The 19,741-nt window shown below is 36.6% G+C and overlaps 1 protein-coding gene across 1 annotated transcript in view; it reads right to left on the reverse strand.

Annotated features, from left to right (window-relative positions):
* csmd2 (CUB and Sushi multiple domains 2) overlaps window positions 1–19,741 on the reverse strand; it is a 323,103-nt gene that overhangs the window by 189,899 nt on the left and 113,463 nt on the right. Inside the window, 1 exon segment of the mRNA XM_081376365.1 lies at window positions 12,993–13,200. Coding sequence (XP_081232491.1) covers window positions 12,993–13,200 — 208 coding nt within the window.

A 19,741-nucleotide genomic window follows, 5' to 3' on the forward strand; every position in this document is an offset into this window, starting at 1 on the left:
CAACCGAGGTATGCAGCAAAGCATTTGTGAAGCCACAACACGCACAACCTTGAGGCGGATGGGCTACAACAGCAGAAGACCCCACCGGGTACCACTCATCTCCACTACAAATAGGAAAAAGAGGCTACAATTTGCACGAGCTCACCAAAATTGGACAGTTGAAGACTGGAAAAATGTTGCCTGGTCTGATGAGTCTTGATTTCTGTTGAGACATTCAGATGGTAGAGTCAGAATTTGGCGAGAACATGGATCCATCATGCCATGTCACCACTGTGCAGGCTGGTGGTGGTGGTGTAATGGTGTGGGGGGATGTTTTCTTGGCACACTTTAGGCCCTTTAGTGCCAATTGGGCATCGTTTAAATGCCACGGCCTACCTGAGCATTGTTTCTGACCATGTCCATCCCTTTATGACCACCATGCATGTACCCATCCTCTGATGGCTACTTCCAGCAGGATAATGCACCATGTCACAAAGCTCGAATCATTTCAAATTGGTTTCTTGAACGTGACAATGAGTTCACTGTACTAAAATGGCCCCCACAGTCACCAGATCTCAACCCAATAGAGCATCTTTGGGATGTGGTGGAACAGGAGCTTCGTGCCCTGGATGTGCATCCCACAAATCTCCATCAACTGCAAGATGCTATCCTATCAATATGGGCCAACATTTCTAAAGAATGCTTTCAGCACCTTGTTGAATCAATGCCACGTAGAATTAAGGCAGTTCTGAAGGCGAAAGGGGGTCAAACACAGTATTAGTATGGTGTTCCTAATAATCCTTTAGGTGAGTGTATATATACATATATAAGTATATTATTTAAAACTAATGAATATAAATGAAATAAATATAAACATAGTAAATGCATGTATAATAAATAAATATAAATAATAAATACCACACACACACACACACACACACACACACACACACACACACACACACACCTACAGACTTTCCATAGGCCTAATGTTTTTATACTGAAATAATCAGCATTTTCTTATGAGGATGTGGTCATGATGAAGCAGTGAAGCAGTTAGTAGTAACTTGGATGTCATTGAACAGAACTGCATTATGTGTTTAAAACATTCTAAATACCACAACACTTTTTCTACTAATCTGCAAGTTAAATTAATTACTACTTTTAAGTGGGTCTTTTATTGTAGTATTATTGATTTCAGATTTATCTGCCCAAAAACATCAAAAAATTTAGTTGGCAGCAAATAATTTTGGAGGTCCCCAGTTGTCACAATTGTCAGATGTCGAAATAAGAACTTAAACGCACAAATATGAGAAAAATAGTCATAATTAAAAAGGAAATAAAATTGCAATTACAAGACTGTACACAAATATGAATAATACACTGCAAAAGAGACAAGAATGTACCGTGACTGGTAAAAAACATTAAAGCTGATGAAGAGCCAGGAACATGTGCATTTATTTCACAGTGTGCCACTAGTCACTGGCACACATTCAGTCACTGTTTGTTTATCTATGTCGATTTTACATCTGCGGTGATTTCTCTCTAGCCATAGCGGGTATCTCAGCTGGAGGCCCCTGGCAGTCAGAGGCCCCGTAGCACTGGCCTCATTGGCACAATACATTGTATGCCTTTTGGGGTTGGTTGTTTTACACGTCGGTCAGACGGCCACCTTTGAGTTTGAGTAGGTGGCTCTTGTCCAGAATAAGCTACAATTACCCCTTTCCACTGAAATGGTGCTGGTATCAGAGCCAGTTCTTGACTGAGGCCTATATCATTTCCAGTGAAACCAATCCAGAATGATTTCTTTTATTTTTTTATTTGTTTGTTGTGCAGTTAAGATTTTGGATTATAATTTTGGATTAAAATATAATAATAATAATAATAATAATAATAATAAATAATATTAAACATGTGAAACAATTGCTGCAAAAAATGAGTGTACAAAAAAATGTTTTAATGGCTTTTCACAAACCTATATGACTTTATTTGTATATTCATTTATTCATATTTATACAATGTTACAGAAAAAAAAAATAGTTATTTATAAACCGAGTGTCACCCAATTCCATTTTTATTCAATTTAAATTAATTATTTCCCATACTTGTTTCTATATATTTTTATTTTATTTTATATTTAAAGTAAACTAGTGTGGTTTAAGTAAGAACTGGTTTTCGGTTGCCAACACACTGCAGCAAACATGAACCAGTTTGTATGACAATAGTTGGACGCCTGACTAACTGATAATACATTATGTACCACTGTAAAACAAGTGAAAAGTTTCAGGTCGATAAGTTTGTCCATTTCATCCTGCCCCATGGTTCCCTCACTTTATAATGAGGTAATGATCTTTAGTCAGAAAGAATAAGTGATCAGACAGATACTTAACAACACTTCCACACACTTTTGTGCTTTAGGCAATAAGAAGTACTGCAGCTGTTCAGTGTGGTGTCACACAGTGTGTGCGCTTTACCGATACTTGTGAAACACAGCGAGCAGATTGGAGTCATTCCCAGTCGACCGGCATGTATAAAAATGAGAGGAGTGCTGGGTAATCAGCAGTGAGGAATGGGGGTTGATCTAATCCATTACCTTTAATCTCTCATTGTACGGTCCACGTCTATCATTACAATGAACAAAGGCGCTCTGGCATCAAACTTGCTTACGAATACGCTTATACTATTGGTCCATCTCCTTGCAGTTCTCTAATGTGGGCCAAATGCAAAGCAGGGACCTAGAAGGGGTCAATTTACAGTGCATTAGGCCAAAATCAATGGGTTCACACCCACCCGTCCCACAGAGTGCTCTAAAAGATATTTATAGGCTTCCACATCTCATTCATATGTACCGTGGTGTCATTTTGCCCTCCTTTAAAAAGCTCTTGTAATATTCTGAGAGGGAAAAAAAAATGCTGATTTAGATCATGACACTGATAGGAAGCAACTAAACATGAGTTTACTGACCATTTTCCTCAGCCGTTCCTGTCTATTTTGATTTCAGATGGGTGTCTGCTAGGCAGAAGACTGAGTGATACTTTTACATACCGAGAGGATGCGTGTAAGCAATCTGATATTGCGAGAAACCATCTAAGCGCCGGTCATCTGTGCAATTTTGATGGATGGCTAAATGTGAATGGAGACATTAGACCAACACATGCCTAAATAAAACATGACTCGCGAAAAAGACGAGATTTTGATAAGTGCATCAGGCGGACTATAGAGATAGCTATTGATTTCACACTGTCCTTGATGGGAAGCCAAAACATAGTTTCAGTTTAATTCTGCTGCTTCAGCAAAGACATGGTGGAAACATGAACAGGGTGAGAAAGAGATCTGCGCCTCCAAGGCATTCACACAAGCAGAAATCTGTCCGGACACCTAAGATGTAGTGTGGATTTACTTATTAAACAACATCGCAGTCAAAAATATAGCAGGGTCTCATCTCCCAGGTGATCACTGGCTAGAAAAGAGACAACACATACAGTATGTTTGCATGTGATCTCTGCCTGCATGCTTAGCACATACTCCTCTAGAACATATGGTCCTGTGTATTATTCATGGAGGGTATATGTGTGTGTTCACTGCAAGGATGGGAAGGATATATTTGACATGCAGAATAGCACATCTTGAGGTATAATTGAAATGACACTGTCACGAAGCCCAGCGCGACGTTGTTGTATAGTTTAGAGAAAAGGACTGCGATACAACCAGAAATCATAATGATAATGCACTCAGCTCCCATCATCCTGACAGCCCCTTCTTTGTCATTTCCTCTGGAAGAAGACGACCACGTTTACACGTCACTTTTAGAAGTAATGCTTCAGGCATCTTTGAGTCGTGTTGATGATAGAACCACTGCTATTTATGGATCTATTTATTTTGTCAGTCAACTTTGAATATGTCATGTTATATTGTATGCTTAATTGTAGATGCTAATATCTTCTGTATTTACATTTAGATTACCTTTCCCGTCATTTAACAAAGTTAATCTTTAAAAAAACTAAAAACACTTTAATCTGCCATATCATGAAAACAATTATCAGCTTATCGTAATTGGCAATAAATAACCAGTATCAACAAACTTAAAAAAAACGGATGTGTCATATTTGTGAATCAACAGATTCATTTATTAATGATTCTATCATTATTATTATTTTTAATAGAAAGAAGTGTCTTATGCAAACCAAAGGTGCATATGTTTGATCAATTTGATCAATATGATTTCTATTTTTCTATATTTTAAACTGTAACTTATTCTTGTAATGCAATGTTGAATTTTCAGCATCATAACAGTGTTACATGATCCTTCAGAAATTATTCAAAGAAACTGATTTGGAGCTCAGGAAATATTTCTTAATATTATCAAGAAAAAAAAAAAACCATTTGTGCGGCTTAATATTTTTGTGGAAACCTGTGGAAACACCATAAGCAAAAGAACAGCATTTATAAAAAATAATAATAAAAATGTAACAAAAATATGTCCTCCTTTCATGTTTCAGATTCAAATAGATGAATAACAGCATACGGATTTCAATGACAATGACATTATGAATTTGTTGGGTGAACACACCAACCCACAAAAAGCAGTGCATTAGTTTTGTTGGTTCTTTTTTGCCTTTTTAGTAAATAATACATTCAGAGACAAAGATGAATTTGATTTTGATCTGGATGAAATGAGAACAAATTGTGCATGTATCTGAATCCCCCTTCCAAAGACAATTCCTTCTGTTTGAACTCCAGACGTCTTGAGTCAGAAAGAAAAATCAAAAGGATGGGGGAGAGGGAAACATGTGAGAGAGAGAGAGAGAGAGAGAGAGAGAGAGAGAGAGAGAGAGAGAGAGAGAGAGAGAGAGAGAGAGAGAGAGAGAGAGAGAGAGAGAGAGAGAGAGAGAGAGAGAGAGAGAGAGAGAGAGAGATGCGGAATGAGAAAGGCATCCAGTAGAGAAATGGTATTGATATCCCCCTCCACAGTAAGACGCTGACCTGCTTTTACAGTCTGATGTAATTATCCGTGGCATGTGTCTAAACCATGGAGAACTGAACATTTGCAACACTCCTTCAGATTTCCATGCGAAGCGCAACACCTTCCCTTCCCCAGTGTTTGTACTGGCCGAGTTTCACACCATTTTATAAATGGTAACCAGAGGGCCGAGGAGAAAAATAAAATAAGAAACGGCACTTATTATGAACGACTTCAGAATGGCACACTTTCATCTGACAATTAGAACAGCCTGCATCCTGACGTTTTATGGCATCTCAATAATAATGAGGGGGAGGTTGCAGAGGAAAGACTGACAGGAAGGGAATTGTCTCAGCGGGGATCTGCGTGACTTGAGTGCCGATCAGCCGTCATGTTTAACACAAACACACACTGAAAAAACTGAAGCCAAGCTTCATTCCTCAACCAATGGGCTGAGGCATAAGTGTTTTCCAGGATAAATAAAGAAATATTAAAAGTGATTTACAATGCTTTCTTGTTCAGTTTTTATTTTTATATCTAGCCAAGAACCATTTATAAAAAAAACTTCATCCCTTAAAACTAGGCAAAAATGGTGTGGCACGTAGATGACAAATACTCTGTCAGTCACATGAATGCAGACTGTAATCTAAAGAGAGCTAGTGGGCAATTACTTGAACCTATCCTGCCACCAGCCAAATGTGCAAAACAAAAGCGCGAAACCTTTCTCTTTGTCCACACTTAAATGAACAGTGTGCTGTTGCTGGAAGCGCACAGGGTTTTGTGAGTGTCAGCCAGAAGAATGACAGAATCTCCCTTAGGAGCTTATGACTAAACCTCGCAACTCCATTGGATCCTCACACTGTCAGTCAAACCTCATACCTCCACCTCGCCTCAATCTTTAATGAAGTGCTGCACACATTTTGGACTGTCTCCGCTTGTTGGCAATGCAAGAGGTAAATAAAGAACGGGTTGTTTGAAAATGTACAATATTGTCTTTACTCAAGATTTATAGCCATTATAGACAGTCTTAAACAGCCTGTGTATTGCATTTCATTTATTATAACATGATAATTTGGCCAAATGACAGAACAAACTGAGCACCCACATAGCTACAGGTACAATAAACTTATAATATGTTAGTTGATGAAACTGTAATGTGATGAACTTACTGGCTCAGATGCCGTAATAATGTCTGACATTCGCTGATCAAAAACCTTGTAACTCCATTTGAGTAAAAATGTAGTTAAATGTTAATAATATAATGACACGTGCAAGAGTCTGACCATATATTAAGCCACAATATCAACTTTTACAACAAGGATGACTTCATATTAGCAACAATGATGAAAGCAAAAACAATAGCTTAAATAAAGTCAGCAAATATTTGGGAAATATTTAAGGGAATATTCTTGGTCTAATGTGTGTTTTAAGTAGATTCAAAACAAATTCCTTAACATCAATGATTTATAAAGCTCCATATGCTGGACAAAATGCTCGCTTGATATTGAAAGGCATCCAAAATTACAATTTAAAAAAGTGCATTTACAACACTGTTCTCAAAAAGGTAAAAGAAAAAAAAAAGCAGGTTGCAGAATAACCTTTTGAGCCATGGATCCATCCCAAAAATCCAGTGCTTTCTATAAATACCAGTCTCTCTCACAGTTGAGAAGAAACAGGTAATCAATAACGCAAGTAGTTATTGAACATCAGTCAGTCTCTTGGGAGATGTAGAGATAGAGACTCTGGTGAGTTAGAGAAAGAGAGAGGAAGAAAGCATTGTTTAGATGCATTGATAAACAACCCTTATGGCAGCTTTAAGGTACAGTACACCGGCCTGTTCTTTGCTCTCTACCCTGCTGAGTAACAAGAGATCAGGGAGAGGTTATCCAGAGGATTGAAGCCTCAGATCTGCAGAAAACAAACAACTACTTAAGGATCTCTGATGTATTGAATTATAGGGGGGTTGGTTGGTTGGATGTGTGGGTTGGAAACCTCATTGTGCTAAAATGTAAATCTTTGATAAACTCAAAGCCTTTCCAAACAGTCCATTAAACTACACTGCATGTCCAAAAGTGTGTGGACATCCACCTCTAACTGGCAAGGCAGCTTTATTCCAGCACAGACAATTCTTAATGCTACGGCGTATAGTGACATTTTAAAAGGACTGCATGATTTTAGCTATGTGGCAACAGTTCAGGGTTGGCCAATCTATTCAAGCATGCCAATGCCCCTGTGCACAAAACAAGGTCCATACTGAAATGATTTCGGAGTTGCGTGTATATGAGCTTATGTATATGTGTAACGATACACGTGTTGAACCGTTGGGTACGAGGCTTTCGGTTCAGTATGCATTACAAACCGAACGATTCGTTAGACCATTTTCCTGCCGACCAAATTGTTGTTAGCAGGTGCGCTGGCGCGACCACCACAAAATTCCCCAACATCAATTCATTTCATAAATTTAATGTAGTAACACTAACTGTAACCATGGGAATTTGGCAGGAATAGTAAAATGCTTTCAAGTAAATCACATCTTTTTTCAGCACTTCAAAACTGAAATATTATCATATTTAAATGTTATTTTTAATGTGATGACCAAAACATTATTTGTTCATCCTTCAAAGATTACCCACATTTATAAAACTAAAAGTTTCAAGATATAGGGAAACTCACACTTTTTTAAAAATAAAAATGACATTAAATTACCATTATAACCAGCTGCCATTTCCACTGCCATATTTATTTTTTAATCGTTTTGCTTTTTGAATTATTTTGACATAATGAATAAAATTTCTACCCTCAAATGTTACTCTGGAGCCTTGCAAACTTAAAATGAAATAAAATAATAAAATAAACCTTTGTTTATAACTACTACAATATTACATATATATATATATATATATATATATATATATATATATATATATATATATATATATATATATATATATATATATATATATATATATATATATATATATATATATATATATATATATATATATATATATATATATATATATATATATATATATATATATATATATATATATATATATATAGTACAGGTCAAAAGTTTGGAAACATTACAATTTTTAATGTTTTTGAAAGAAGTTTCTTCTGCTCATCAAGCCTGCATTTATTTGATCAAAAATTTAATATTGTGATATATTATTTCAATTTAAAATAAATGGTTTTCAATTTATTATACTTTAAAATTATCATTTATTTCTGTGATGCAAAGCTGAATTTTCAGGATCATTGCTCCAGTCTATCACATGATCCTTTAGAAATCATTCTAATATGATGATTCATTATCAAAGTTGGAAACAGTTCTGCTGCTTAATATTTTTTCATAACATGTGATACTTTTTTTAGGATACTTTGATGAATAAAAAGTAAAAAAAATAAAATAAAAAAAGCATTTTTTTAAAAATAGAAATCTTTTGTAACAACAATATACACTACTGGTCAGTAATTTGGGGTCAGTCATTTTTTTCTTTCTTTTTTTGAAATAAATCAATACTTTTATTCAGCAAAGATGTGTTAAATTGATAAAAAGTGATAGTAAAAAAGATTTATATTATTAGAAAATATTTTTTATTTTGAATAAATGCAGTTCTTTTTAACCTTTTATTCATCAAATATATTAGGCAGCAGAACTGTTTCCAACACTCATAATAAATCAGAATATTAGAATGATTTCTAAAGGATCATGTGATAGACTGGATGAAAATTCAGCTTTGCATTACAGGAATAAATTATTTTTTAAAGTATATTCAAATAGAAAACTATTATTTTAAGTTGTAATAATATTTCACAATATTACTGTTAGTAGTACAAATAGTATTACTGTTTTTTATTTCTGTATTTTTGATCAAATAAACGCAGCCTTGGTAAGCATTAGAGACTTCTTTCAAAAATATAAAAAAACATAATGTTTCCAAACTTTTGACCTGTACTGTATATGGATTTTACATTTTGATTTACTGGTGACTTTAAGCACAGCTGAACTGTGTCAGAACATATGCACTATCCCACCAAGTCATGTCTATGATAGTATTATTTAATAAGTTAAACTAACTGAAACTAGACCGATAGGCTCATCTCATGCATATTCGTAAGAATCTGCTTCTAGTGGTGTTTATAACTAGTTTTACCGAGTAAGAATTCCATGTTTATATAGTAATGTTCTGCCGCTCAGTGGATCTGTGCTAAAGAAGATCGAAAGGGAATGAGGGGCTCTTTGGAGTGATTCATAGGTAACCCTGCTGCCCAACTCAATAGGCAGGCAGATGACTGAGTATCCAGTGTTGTTTGCTGGGCCCTGCACAGCACACAGACACGTCTCGTGCCAATCAAATGCTCAGGGTGATAGAAACAGGTCCTGACACAGAGCAGCACTGTTTTTCTTCCTGATCACTTGCACATTGATTTTTGCATGCGGCCTTTGACTTCCTTCCGGTTGCGTGTCTACAATGGTGACCGCTTCATATACGAGACCCCTGTTTATCTGAGGAAAGTGTCCTTTACCTCTACACATCCACATTTGTAAATCATCCTACTCAAACCTAGCCAGACTACCAACTACATATCTGAGAAACATGCAGCCAAACGTTAGCAAATAAATGGCAACAAATTCTCTAGGGCCCTATGAAATAATTTTTTGTTTATTCCCCAAATTCTCTTTTTCATTAGATTTTTTTCTGGATTCCATTTTAATGATTTATTACATTTTAATAATTAGAAAGGATATATAAATGAATTCAACTCATTAATATTTTATTAAAATATTTACAACAATAGTTTTATTTTTTTTCAAAAGTTTTGTTTTAATCAATAATTTTATTTTCAAGGTCTACTACAATAGATTTATATGCATAAAAAAAAAAAAAAAAAAACCTTGAATTTTCTCATAATACATTGCACATCACCTTATTTCTCACGGTTCGTTCGGAGATTCATTCTCTGTAAACCCCTCCTTTCCGGGAGCCTTCTCTGCTCTGATTGGTTAAATTGCCCAGTCTGTTGTGATAGGCCTACCACTTACAGTACATATCGGAAAAACAAACACCTATTGCCATATCTGAATTTCGGCCGATTGATACACAGTGATATGAACAATAATGATGGCATCAGATTTTTACCCTATCAATTCCAGCATGAGTCCTCATCCTTTGGAAGTGCGTGAAGAGTGGATTCGCAGCGCTGAAAACCATGTCTTCTCAACATGTCAAAAACATGAACCACACTCTTCCAGGCCTCAGCTACAACTACAGTGTTTGAGAGTGAAATAGATGTTGTCCACGGGCAGCCAATGAAGACTATAGGCTGGCATTATGCAAATTTGTTACATATGTAACAGGAAGTGAGACTGAAATTGCTGATGTTGTTCAGGGGTTCAGAAGCACAGTATGTCTGTCACTGCTTCGAGTTAAACCAAACTTTTATTTTGGTGGGTTGTAGTGAAGACTTGAGTTTCTGTGTATATTTGACGATAGTTCTATCATATGAAATGTTGAAATACTCATGAGGTGAACTCTCAGATCATCTGGAGATAAAGTTCATGTGGAATGTCCTCATATGGTGAGTGGGTAGATGCTGAAACACCACAATTGTTATTCATGCATGAGTATGTGTATTATACAAAACGGCAACACTTATTCACACAGAGAGACACGGTACATACAGACGTCATATTTAACTGGCAGTCTTTTGGTGTTTTAATATCAATATTGAATTAGCCCTACTTTATACTATGACATTCCGCATCATACAGTAGATTCCATTTTTATGACTGGATTCCACAGTTTTCCGCATCACGGAAATTATAGAGCTCTACTTCTCCAGCATTTAAACAATAAAAACAGTAATCCACCCTTAGATAAGCAGAACAACTCATACAATCCCACATAGACCAACCTGGCTTTCCGCCTGGTGCTGAGTAGCAATTGGCCGCTCTGACTGTGTTTGATTCTTATTTTGTTAATTTTTGGGCATTTTCATTGGTTAATTGCCCATGAAGTTCTGGTCATTCGTTCCCTTTTTATTTACTCTCCCTGAGGCTTCTAGAACATGCCAAGGTCGAACGACACCATCTCGTCTCTCTCCGTCTGCTCACTCCTCACCCTCTGATAATTGCCTGTTTAATTAAGGGCTTAGCAGTGACCCCATGCATGGTGGCAGCAAGGGGACAGAGAGAAGTGGGGTCTATCGATCGCCTCCTCTGGCCAGAAACAACCTTCTTTCAGCACTCTGCGTTGACCCTCAGAGAGCGTGTCGAAGAGGCAAACACACGTCTATGCCTCATGACTTCAGTGCAGGGTGTCACAGCTCAATAAGGCCTAGGCATGTATAGGGCTAGACCCTAGAAGCAGGGAGGCTGTTCATTTACATGCCACTTAAGGTGCTCATTGTTCAGAATCTATAGTCTCAAAGTCCCCAACGTTTTCATGGTGGTCCAATTAGTCTTTATTTTATTGGGAAAATTCTGTTTACTTTAATACTTTCAAAGCTGTGTATAACAGTCTACAAAAACAACAACAAAAAATTGTGACATTTTGGCAATACTTTATCACAAGGTTAAATGTGTTAAAGTTGCGACGTAGAGGGAGTAGTGAAAGATATTTTCTTCTGTATTGTGTCATACATCTGAGTAAAACAGATTATCAAAAAAGAAATAGAATGTAGAGCAGGACTTGTTTCCATCCACGAATTGTTGACTGGATGGAGGTAGAGCTGAATGCAAGTTTGACTAAGAAAGAAGTGGGGTATAAGTGGACTAAATGATTAGAAAAGTCCAGCATAATGTACATCACCTGACATTTCACTGGAAGATCGAGTTGACATTTTGATAAAAAAAATGATGATGTCGAAAGAAAAAACAAACAAACAATCATATAAATGCATGGATGAATCAGGCACAATAAGATCAATGCCTTGAGATAATAGATAGGGTTCATTTTCATTTCATGTCGACTTAACACATTAGGTATCTTGAAATGACAATGAACAATTTTACAGCATTTATTAATCTAGGATCATGTTAGTTTGCACATATACAATTTGCTTTTAACATTTTGGGAAATGCTAATGTATTATGAAAAAACAACAGGAATTAACAATGAATAATATTATATTTATAAATTAAAATAGATTACCAATAGCTGAAAAAAAGTTTGTTCACAATACCAAAAGCATAATTCTTTTTAATAAAACCTTATATAAAGTGTTACCAAAATGTTTTAATTGGTTCTCATGTGAAAACAAAAAGGTTGCTTCAGCTATATTTGGACAAATGGAACTGTATTAAACCTAGTGCAAATCCAATTAATATATTAATTCAATACATATTTTAAGTCAGCAAAGCCCCACTACAACCGCTGATTAGGACAAAAACATACAATAACATGGAATAGAACGTATCATACGCAATCATCAACAGATCAAAAGGCGAGTCAGTGTATAATTTCTGTAGAGTGAACCTAAATATAGCATCCGTCTCTACAAATGAAGTATTCTAGCATATTCTAATAAATTACACACAACCATCCTTTAAATTCAAACCTAATCTTCTGTCATTAGATTGTCACATTTAGGTCCACATCCTGACAGAAAAAAAAATTTCCCGTCCCGATCCAATAAGAATTTCTGAGAGCCTGTTACAGTACTTAATGGGTGTGAAAAGGAAATTGTGTGAAAGCGGAGGCTAAGAGGCCCATAAAACCATTTCCATAAATGAACAGTACTCCGGTGCTCCCCAGACAAGGTTTGCGATGGACTGCAACGTTTTTATCCCCTCTATTTGGTCCTAGCTCTGTGCGCATTATGTGCTGAATAATTGAATCAAGCTGTGATTTGGTTCTGTTCCATTGAACAAGTGCTGAGATGTTTCATGACTGTGGTTCTCCTGGCTTCCTCTCTTTCGTAAAACACTTACCCGCTGCCAACAGCACCACAACAAGCGTTCGCGCTACTTAGCGGAGCATACAATAAGCGGGATTCTTTGGTTTTCCCAGAAACGCCTGAAAAAACTAAACGTTAGGGCACTCACCACTGAGATGATCCTTCCGTGCCGGTTATCTCCAGAACATCGTAGTCTTCTTCCAGTTGAAAATCAGAGAAGACCAGGGCAATGGTGTCACCTGGTTCGGCTAGCACTGTCCAGGTGCAGTCTGCGTTGTTGTTGTACTCCTGGGGGTAATTTGGACTAGTGATGACACCACTTTGACCCCGCAGTGTGCCACCACAGCCATCGTCCGCTGTGAAGAGATGACACAAATACAGGCAAGTTTAACTTGGATAAAATCAATTTCCTTGATCTTCTGGTAGAGAAAAATGGCTGGAAATAGGAAAACGATACAATGCCGCGACACACAATGGGGGTCTTGAGGTTTCGGGCAACACTCGCAGGCCAGTGATGCAACGCACTGTAACATGCGGGTAATTAATTGAGATCTATGTAAAATTTTGTTAATTATTTCTAGACAAAACCAATTCGACTCCTTAAAAGTGTGTTAAGGAGACGATTATATAATAAATAGGCACTTAAAGGCTGCTGTGGTAATTGAGCCCCATGGCTCTCCCAACCTTCCTTAGTGAATCAAATGCAATCTCTCTATTTTTTGCTCTCTTGATGCTCAGTCTTTCTTCCTGACAGTGAGTCCGTGAGGTGAGGGGAAAAAAGAGCCGAGCCAACTGAGGGTGAAGGCAAAGCAACAGACACTATCTTCCCTCCCCCATTTTTTTTTTTTTCAATGCATCCCTCCCCTGAGAAAAGTAAGAAATCAAAACTTTTTGACATGGAGAAAAGTTGAGTCTGGATACCTGACATCCTTTTCAAAAAGTGTATTCTTAACACCAGCTAAAGAGGCATTGTCTCTAGTGCAAAATGCAGAAAATGAATAAAAAACAAAACAAAACCAGGCTGCATCTTGAAGCTGTTTTGTAGCTGGAAAAACTCTTCAAAGATTCAGAGCTTGTACATGTAATTGCCAAATCATATAGAATCTGAGATGGTGCAGCTGCAGCTGCAAGGTTCGGTCATCTCAATAGACCTTAGTCAGGGTAGTGTCATTTTGTTTGACATGAATGCATTTGACATGAATGAAGACAAGGCTGTGAGGGATAGAAGTACAGTATGTTCAGTGGCTGAAATATCTTCCCAAAGACCTTTCTTTAGACAAATTTTTGAAAGTTGTGAGTTTTGAAAATTACATGTGATCTAGGATCTTTAAATAGTGCATGCCATTGTAAAGACTGCTGTCTATCGCTCACAGCCTCATTTTCATCCAAGTAATATTCAGTATGGCATCTACCCTGAAACAGATTTATTCAATATGCAATTCTTCAAAGGTCCAAATGTCTGAGACCACCATTCTATTTTACATTCATCTTATTTAATAAGTTATTATTAGTATTACATGTGATATCACCATAACAAGTTGAGTGTAAAGTTAAAAAATAATAATACATTTTAGAATGTCTTGTTCAGCATTCAAGAATGTCTTGTTCAGCATTCAAGAATGTCTTGTTCAATCAAACATTACTATTTTATACTAAAAGTTTCATGTTTATTTTTAAATAAGGTTTCTTTTGTATTCCACTGTTTGTAGAAAAAAAAAGCAGGTCATTCATCACACGTACTAAAAATGTGGCATGCAAAGACATCCCTGCTCTGTAAAGCCTCCAGTTTGATAGCTACAGAAGAATTCTGAATTATGGGTGCATGCCAAGTGGATATGTTGCCTTCCAGGCAAGTAAAGGAGCAAAGAGACTCTGTGTGAGCGAGTGAGTGACTCATAATGATAACTAGAAGCCTCTCTGGGGTAAAAGAAGGGTTGAGGGGGAAAGAGAGTGATCGGAGATTTGTTTAGGAGGCGTTTGAGTTGGCGTTCGTGTGTGAGTTTGAGGAAGGAAAGACAACGCGAGAGAAAAAGTGAGTCATTACACCTACCTAGCAAGCAAAATTCTCTCTCACCAACCAAATAAACAAACTCTGTGTCAGAGCGAGTGCAGAGTGTGTGTGTGTGTGTGTGTGTGTGTGTGTGTGTGTGTGCCTCACACAGGTGAAGGAGCCTGCTTGTCACTGATGGGTGATGAGTTCTTCTCTGACAGGCCAGCATGGGATTCATTAGCAGTGACTGGCTAATCGCATGATTTCTTTTCTGTGAGTGGAAAGCGGCGGGAGGACCTGGGCCCTGTCAGTCTTCTGTCGGATCCGTCACTCTTACATTTCCCCGGAGAGACATAGAGCATATGTGAGGAGAAGCCTCTGAGAGTTCTGGAACAGAGGGATGGAGAGGGGAAAAAAAGTGCAATGGATGCAGGGGAGGGAGGGTTCGGAGGGAGGACTGGCTATTGGTATTCCAGCCGAGAGTTTCCTTCACACTTCAGTAGAACACGCCGATCACTGGCCTCAGCTCTGCCTTGCAGTCTGGTCGTTTGATCTTGTTGAGACTTTGTGACTTCATGTCTAAACTGCTAATATTTATAAAATGCTTTGTAAAAAAATATTTTGTATTTGCAAAAACCTTAGTGTTATTAAAAATCTGATTTTTGCTTCATGTGCTTTAAAAAAAAGGTAAATGAATAGTGTTACAGTGCAATAAATGATTACATATATGTAAGGAATACAAGACCGATCACAATACATTATGCAAATAGAAAGAAAGACAACCAATCACAATTCACTACATACACTATTGTATTGTTTTTTTAAGAAATGTATGCCTTTACAGTCACTCATGTTCAATTATGTCCTTGCTACATAAAAGTATTTGTAATGTTACAAAATATCTCTATTTCAAATAAATTCTGTTCTTCTGAACTTTCTATATATCAAAGAATCCTGAAAAAAAATGCATCACGGTTTCCACAAAAATATCATGTAGCACAACTGTTTTTGAAATGGATGATAATAATACTAAAATGTTTCTTGAACAACAAATCAGTATATAAAATGATGCTGAAAATTCAGCTTTGCATCACAGGAATACATTACATAAAATATAAAGAAATGTAAAACAGTTATTTAAAATTTTAATCATATTTTACAATAGGACTGTTTTACAGTATTTTAAGTAAATAAAGCCTTGGAAATATGAGACTTCTTTCAAAAACAACTTTAGAAACCAAACTTTAAAAACAACTTTAAAAACTTTGACCGACCTCAAACATTTGAGCATTTAGTAGTTTGCCATTTAAATAAATTAAAAAAAAGAGAAAAAGTTAACTGCTGCAAGAGAGTTTCTAATACAAAAGCTGAGGGAATAACAGTAAATTGGTAATTTTTCTCTCTTCTGCCTGTCGGAATCATTATTTTTATTACCTCTTTTGGAAAGTCATGGAAACGCCATCATTGATTTTTCTTTTCTTTTCTTCCTTTAGCTATTTTAGCAATTGGACACATAAAAATCATATTTGCTGTCCTCTCTCGTTTATCACTGTAGAAGTATACCCAACTATGATGACTTCTGATTCTAAGAACCCCAGAAATGTATCAAAAAGAGAAAAGCATAACAACCTGTTGTTATTATCACAGCAAAACCAATATAATGCCATGGTAAGTACAATGTACAATAATCTAGAGCAGTGTTACTCATTGCGCGGCTCGCCAAGCTTTAATTTGTGGCTCGCATGGTGGTAAATAATACGGTATATGATCTGATCTAATATGATCATGCAGTCACTACAGATATTTCATAAAAACATTAAAAACAAGTAGGGCTATAACATAACCCATTAAAAACTCAAAGTGCCAGCTCTATTACAAATAATTTCGATCAGATTGAAATGGATGGTTTATCGAGAGAAAATGTAAACACTTGATCGATTGAAAACCGAAACTGAAAGGACGACATATGACGCGCTGAACGAGCTGTTCTCCTGATGAATAAAGTGTCATATAAATGAGTGTCCTGTCATTCTATAATTCTCCTTTCACTCAGCATCTGTGAAGTGAAGCAGGACAACGGCTCACCAGTCCTTGTTTCAGATTCTCATCCACAGACGACTGGTTTTGGGCAATTTTACTGCATGATAAATACAAACAGCACGGCACAACGGTTCATATGTTCAAAGTCTCCAAATTATGACCAGAATTGGATTAATATTAAGTGTGCTGTTTAAAACCAATGTAGGAGAATGGTTAAGCGACAACAGCAGGAAACTTTGTATATTTGTGCAGTGTGCGCATGTCAAAAAAATCGATTCCGATTTGAATCTTGTGATTTAGGTCTATAGGCTAATGTAGAAAAAAATAAATAACTTAAGGTCATTCCATGATGAATATATTCTGGAAATCCTGATTTCCAAGGGAAATCATCTTGTCTCAGTTACAAATTTGACTGATAAATCATAAATAACGTTGTTTTTTTTCACCCTTTTGTATTTATTGCATTGCATGTATGTTCAGGGGTGACAGATTGATAAGCAGACATAGTATTTATGACTGGATGTAACTTTTTTATACTTCGCGGTAAAAATGGCTCTCCTACTGACTTTGTCCTATCAGTGCGGCTCTCATGAATAAAATAGTGAAGACCACTGATCTAGAGTATAGGGCAACCATTAATTGCCATGGTATTACATTTTTTTTAGTCAATTTCCAATAGAAAAAGCAGGTTTTTAATGTTATTCACCATCGTTTTGAAGTTCTTTTTTTAAAAGTATTGGTTCAGGCACCGGTACCATTTTAAAAGTATCGATTTGACACCGGTATTAAAAAAAAAACAAACGATACCCAACCCTACCTGCTTGTGTTTCATCTCTTCATACTGCCTTCCTCGGGCTCTGCGGCTGCCATGGTAACATAGCAGCGAGTGGTGTGCAGCGGCACCCTGAGACCCGAGAGCCAAGGCAAGCACTGATAGAAAACAACAATAGGCAAAAGAAAAGGATTTTGGAGGAAGAACAGATCCAACCAGTCCCTCCGACTTCAACTTTTCTCTTATCTTGCTTCTGGAACAATCATCCTGTTCAGTGTGCCACAGAGGAGGGTGGCATGCCAGCAGACCGCCATTTTGATGTTTTGAATGCGGAATACTGAATGTATTCGCACAGTGCGAGTGAATGAGGGGGTTGAGAAGGATGTGAGGATACAGACCATGCTGAGAGGCTTAGAGGCCAGAGATCTGAATGTGGGTATTCATTTGGGAGGGTATTTATTAATGCATATAAATATAGACATCTAAGCTTATTAGATCAAATATTTATAATATGCTCTATAGAAAATGGCAAATAAGGCAGACTGGAGTCTGAGTGTTGTGTTTAAAAGAAGAGGCCTGGAAGATGAGCACTAATGAGGACAGAGAAGCCTTTCTGACACTGTGTGACTCCTTTAAGGAAAATGACCCAACCTCCTGCCACATTCTGGCCAGCCATAATCAGAGCCCGAGAGGAGGCTTTCTGCTCCCGGCTACAAAGGCCGTTGATTTGCTGTTTTCTCTAGATGTGTACAGGGAAAAAAATCCGTTTGGCATCGGTTGCATGGTTAATTAATCTAAAAATTATTCAAATGGGAGAGAGATAAAAGATAAAAGATGATAGAGGATACAGAGTAGATATGATTTCCAAGCCGACTGAAAATGTACTGCCAGATTTACTAAACAGGGCAAATCAGCGTGAGAGCGCAATTCCAAAAAAGTTCTGTGCGTGATCTACTGACGACGCACAAATTAAAGAACACAGACACAGCCGGGTCATTTCTATAATGACCAATGCAATCTATCAAGAGCTGCGCAAATTAGCGTCTGGTTTAAGATCTAAGCCCATTCGGGCCGGGCTCGGGCCATTTTTTGTTTTACAGATCGGGCTCGGGTCGGACTCGGGCTTATTTAGCTTCTCTCCTTTCATTGTGCCCATAATATACGTGCAGAGCACACGTCACATAGTGTGTATGAAATAGTGTTATATTTATCATATTATAAATATTATACATCCCCTAAGCAACACAAACGCAATACGCATAAGCACGCGTCACTCACGTGCATTAACAGGTGACAGTTGACCATGCAGAGGATCAGGGAGAAGTTGGATTTTTTTATTTTTATTAATATTATTTAACATTAGCCAGTTGGCGAAGAGTTCTTCATTTTTGAACATTGTTCTTCAGTTACTTAAAAGCAAAAAAAGGTAGGCCGTTTATTTACTTATTTTTGCGGTTGGATCCCGTAGCGCTATATTCTCTACTGCATGCCTATGCTTCTCTCTAATGGACAGTCTGTTCAATATTTGTGGGAATATAAATATTTGTCACTGCCTTTTCAGTGCTAATTTTTCACTGCGTGTGTTTAGTAAATCCTGACAGTAGTTTAAGCCAAAAGAGGGTTTGCGCTGGTGCAAGCAGTTAGTAAATCTGGCCCATAGAATATAGTGCCACATTAAATGATAAAAATAGGAAAGTCATAACATTACAAGTATAAATTTGCAATATTTTAATAATACAGGAAAAATCATGAGAATAATGTTGTAGAATTAAAAGACTGAAGTTTGTGGCTACTTTGTCATCTGAAGTTTAATCTTGTAGAGAATACTTTTTGTTACTATTTAACATGGCATTAAAATGCTGTTGTGAATATTAAAAAATAAATAAATAAAAAAAGCATAATAACCCTCAAGAAAAAAAATATATTAAATAACAAATAAAACATAATATATAAATAAATAGATTCAAATGGTAACATCCAGAAGAAATTCAATAATACAATAAAATAAAATGCATTACCACATTGTACCTTTCTTAAAAAAAAAAAAGTTGAACAATTCTGCATGTAAATAAGGAATATTTACTGCAAATTTACA

Source organism: Scardinius erythrophthalmus, assembly GCF_964197995.2.
Source record: "Scardinius erythrophthalmus genome assembly, chromosome: 10".
NCBI lineage: Eukaryota > Metazoa > Chordata > Actinopteri > Cypriniformes > Leuciscidae > Scardinius > Scardinius erythrophthalmus.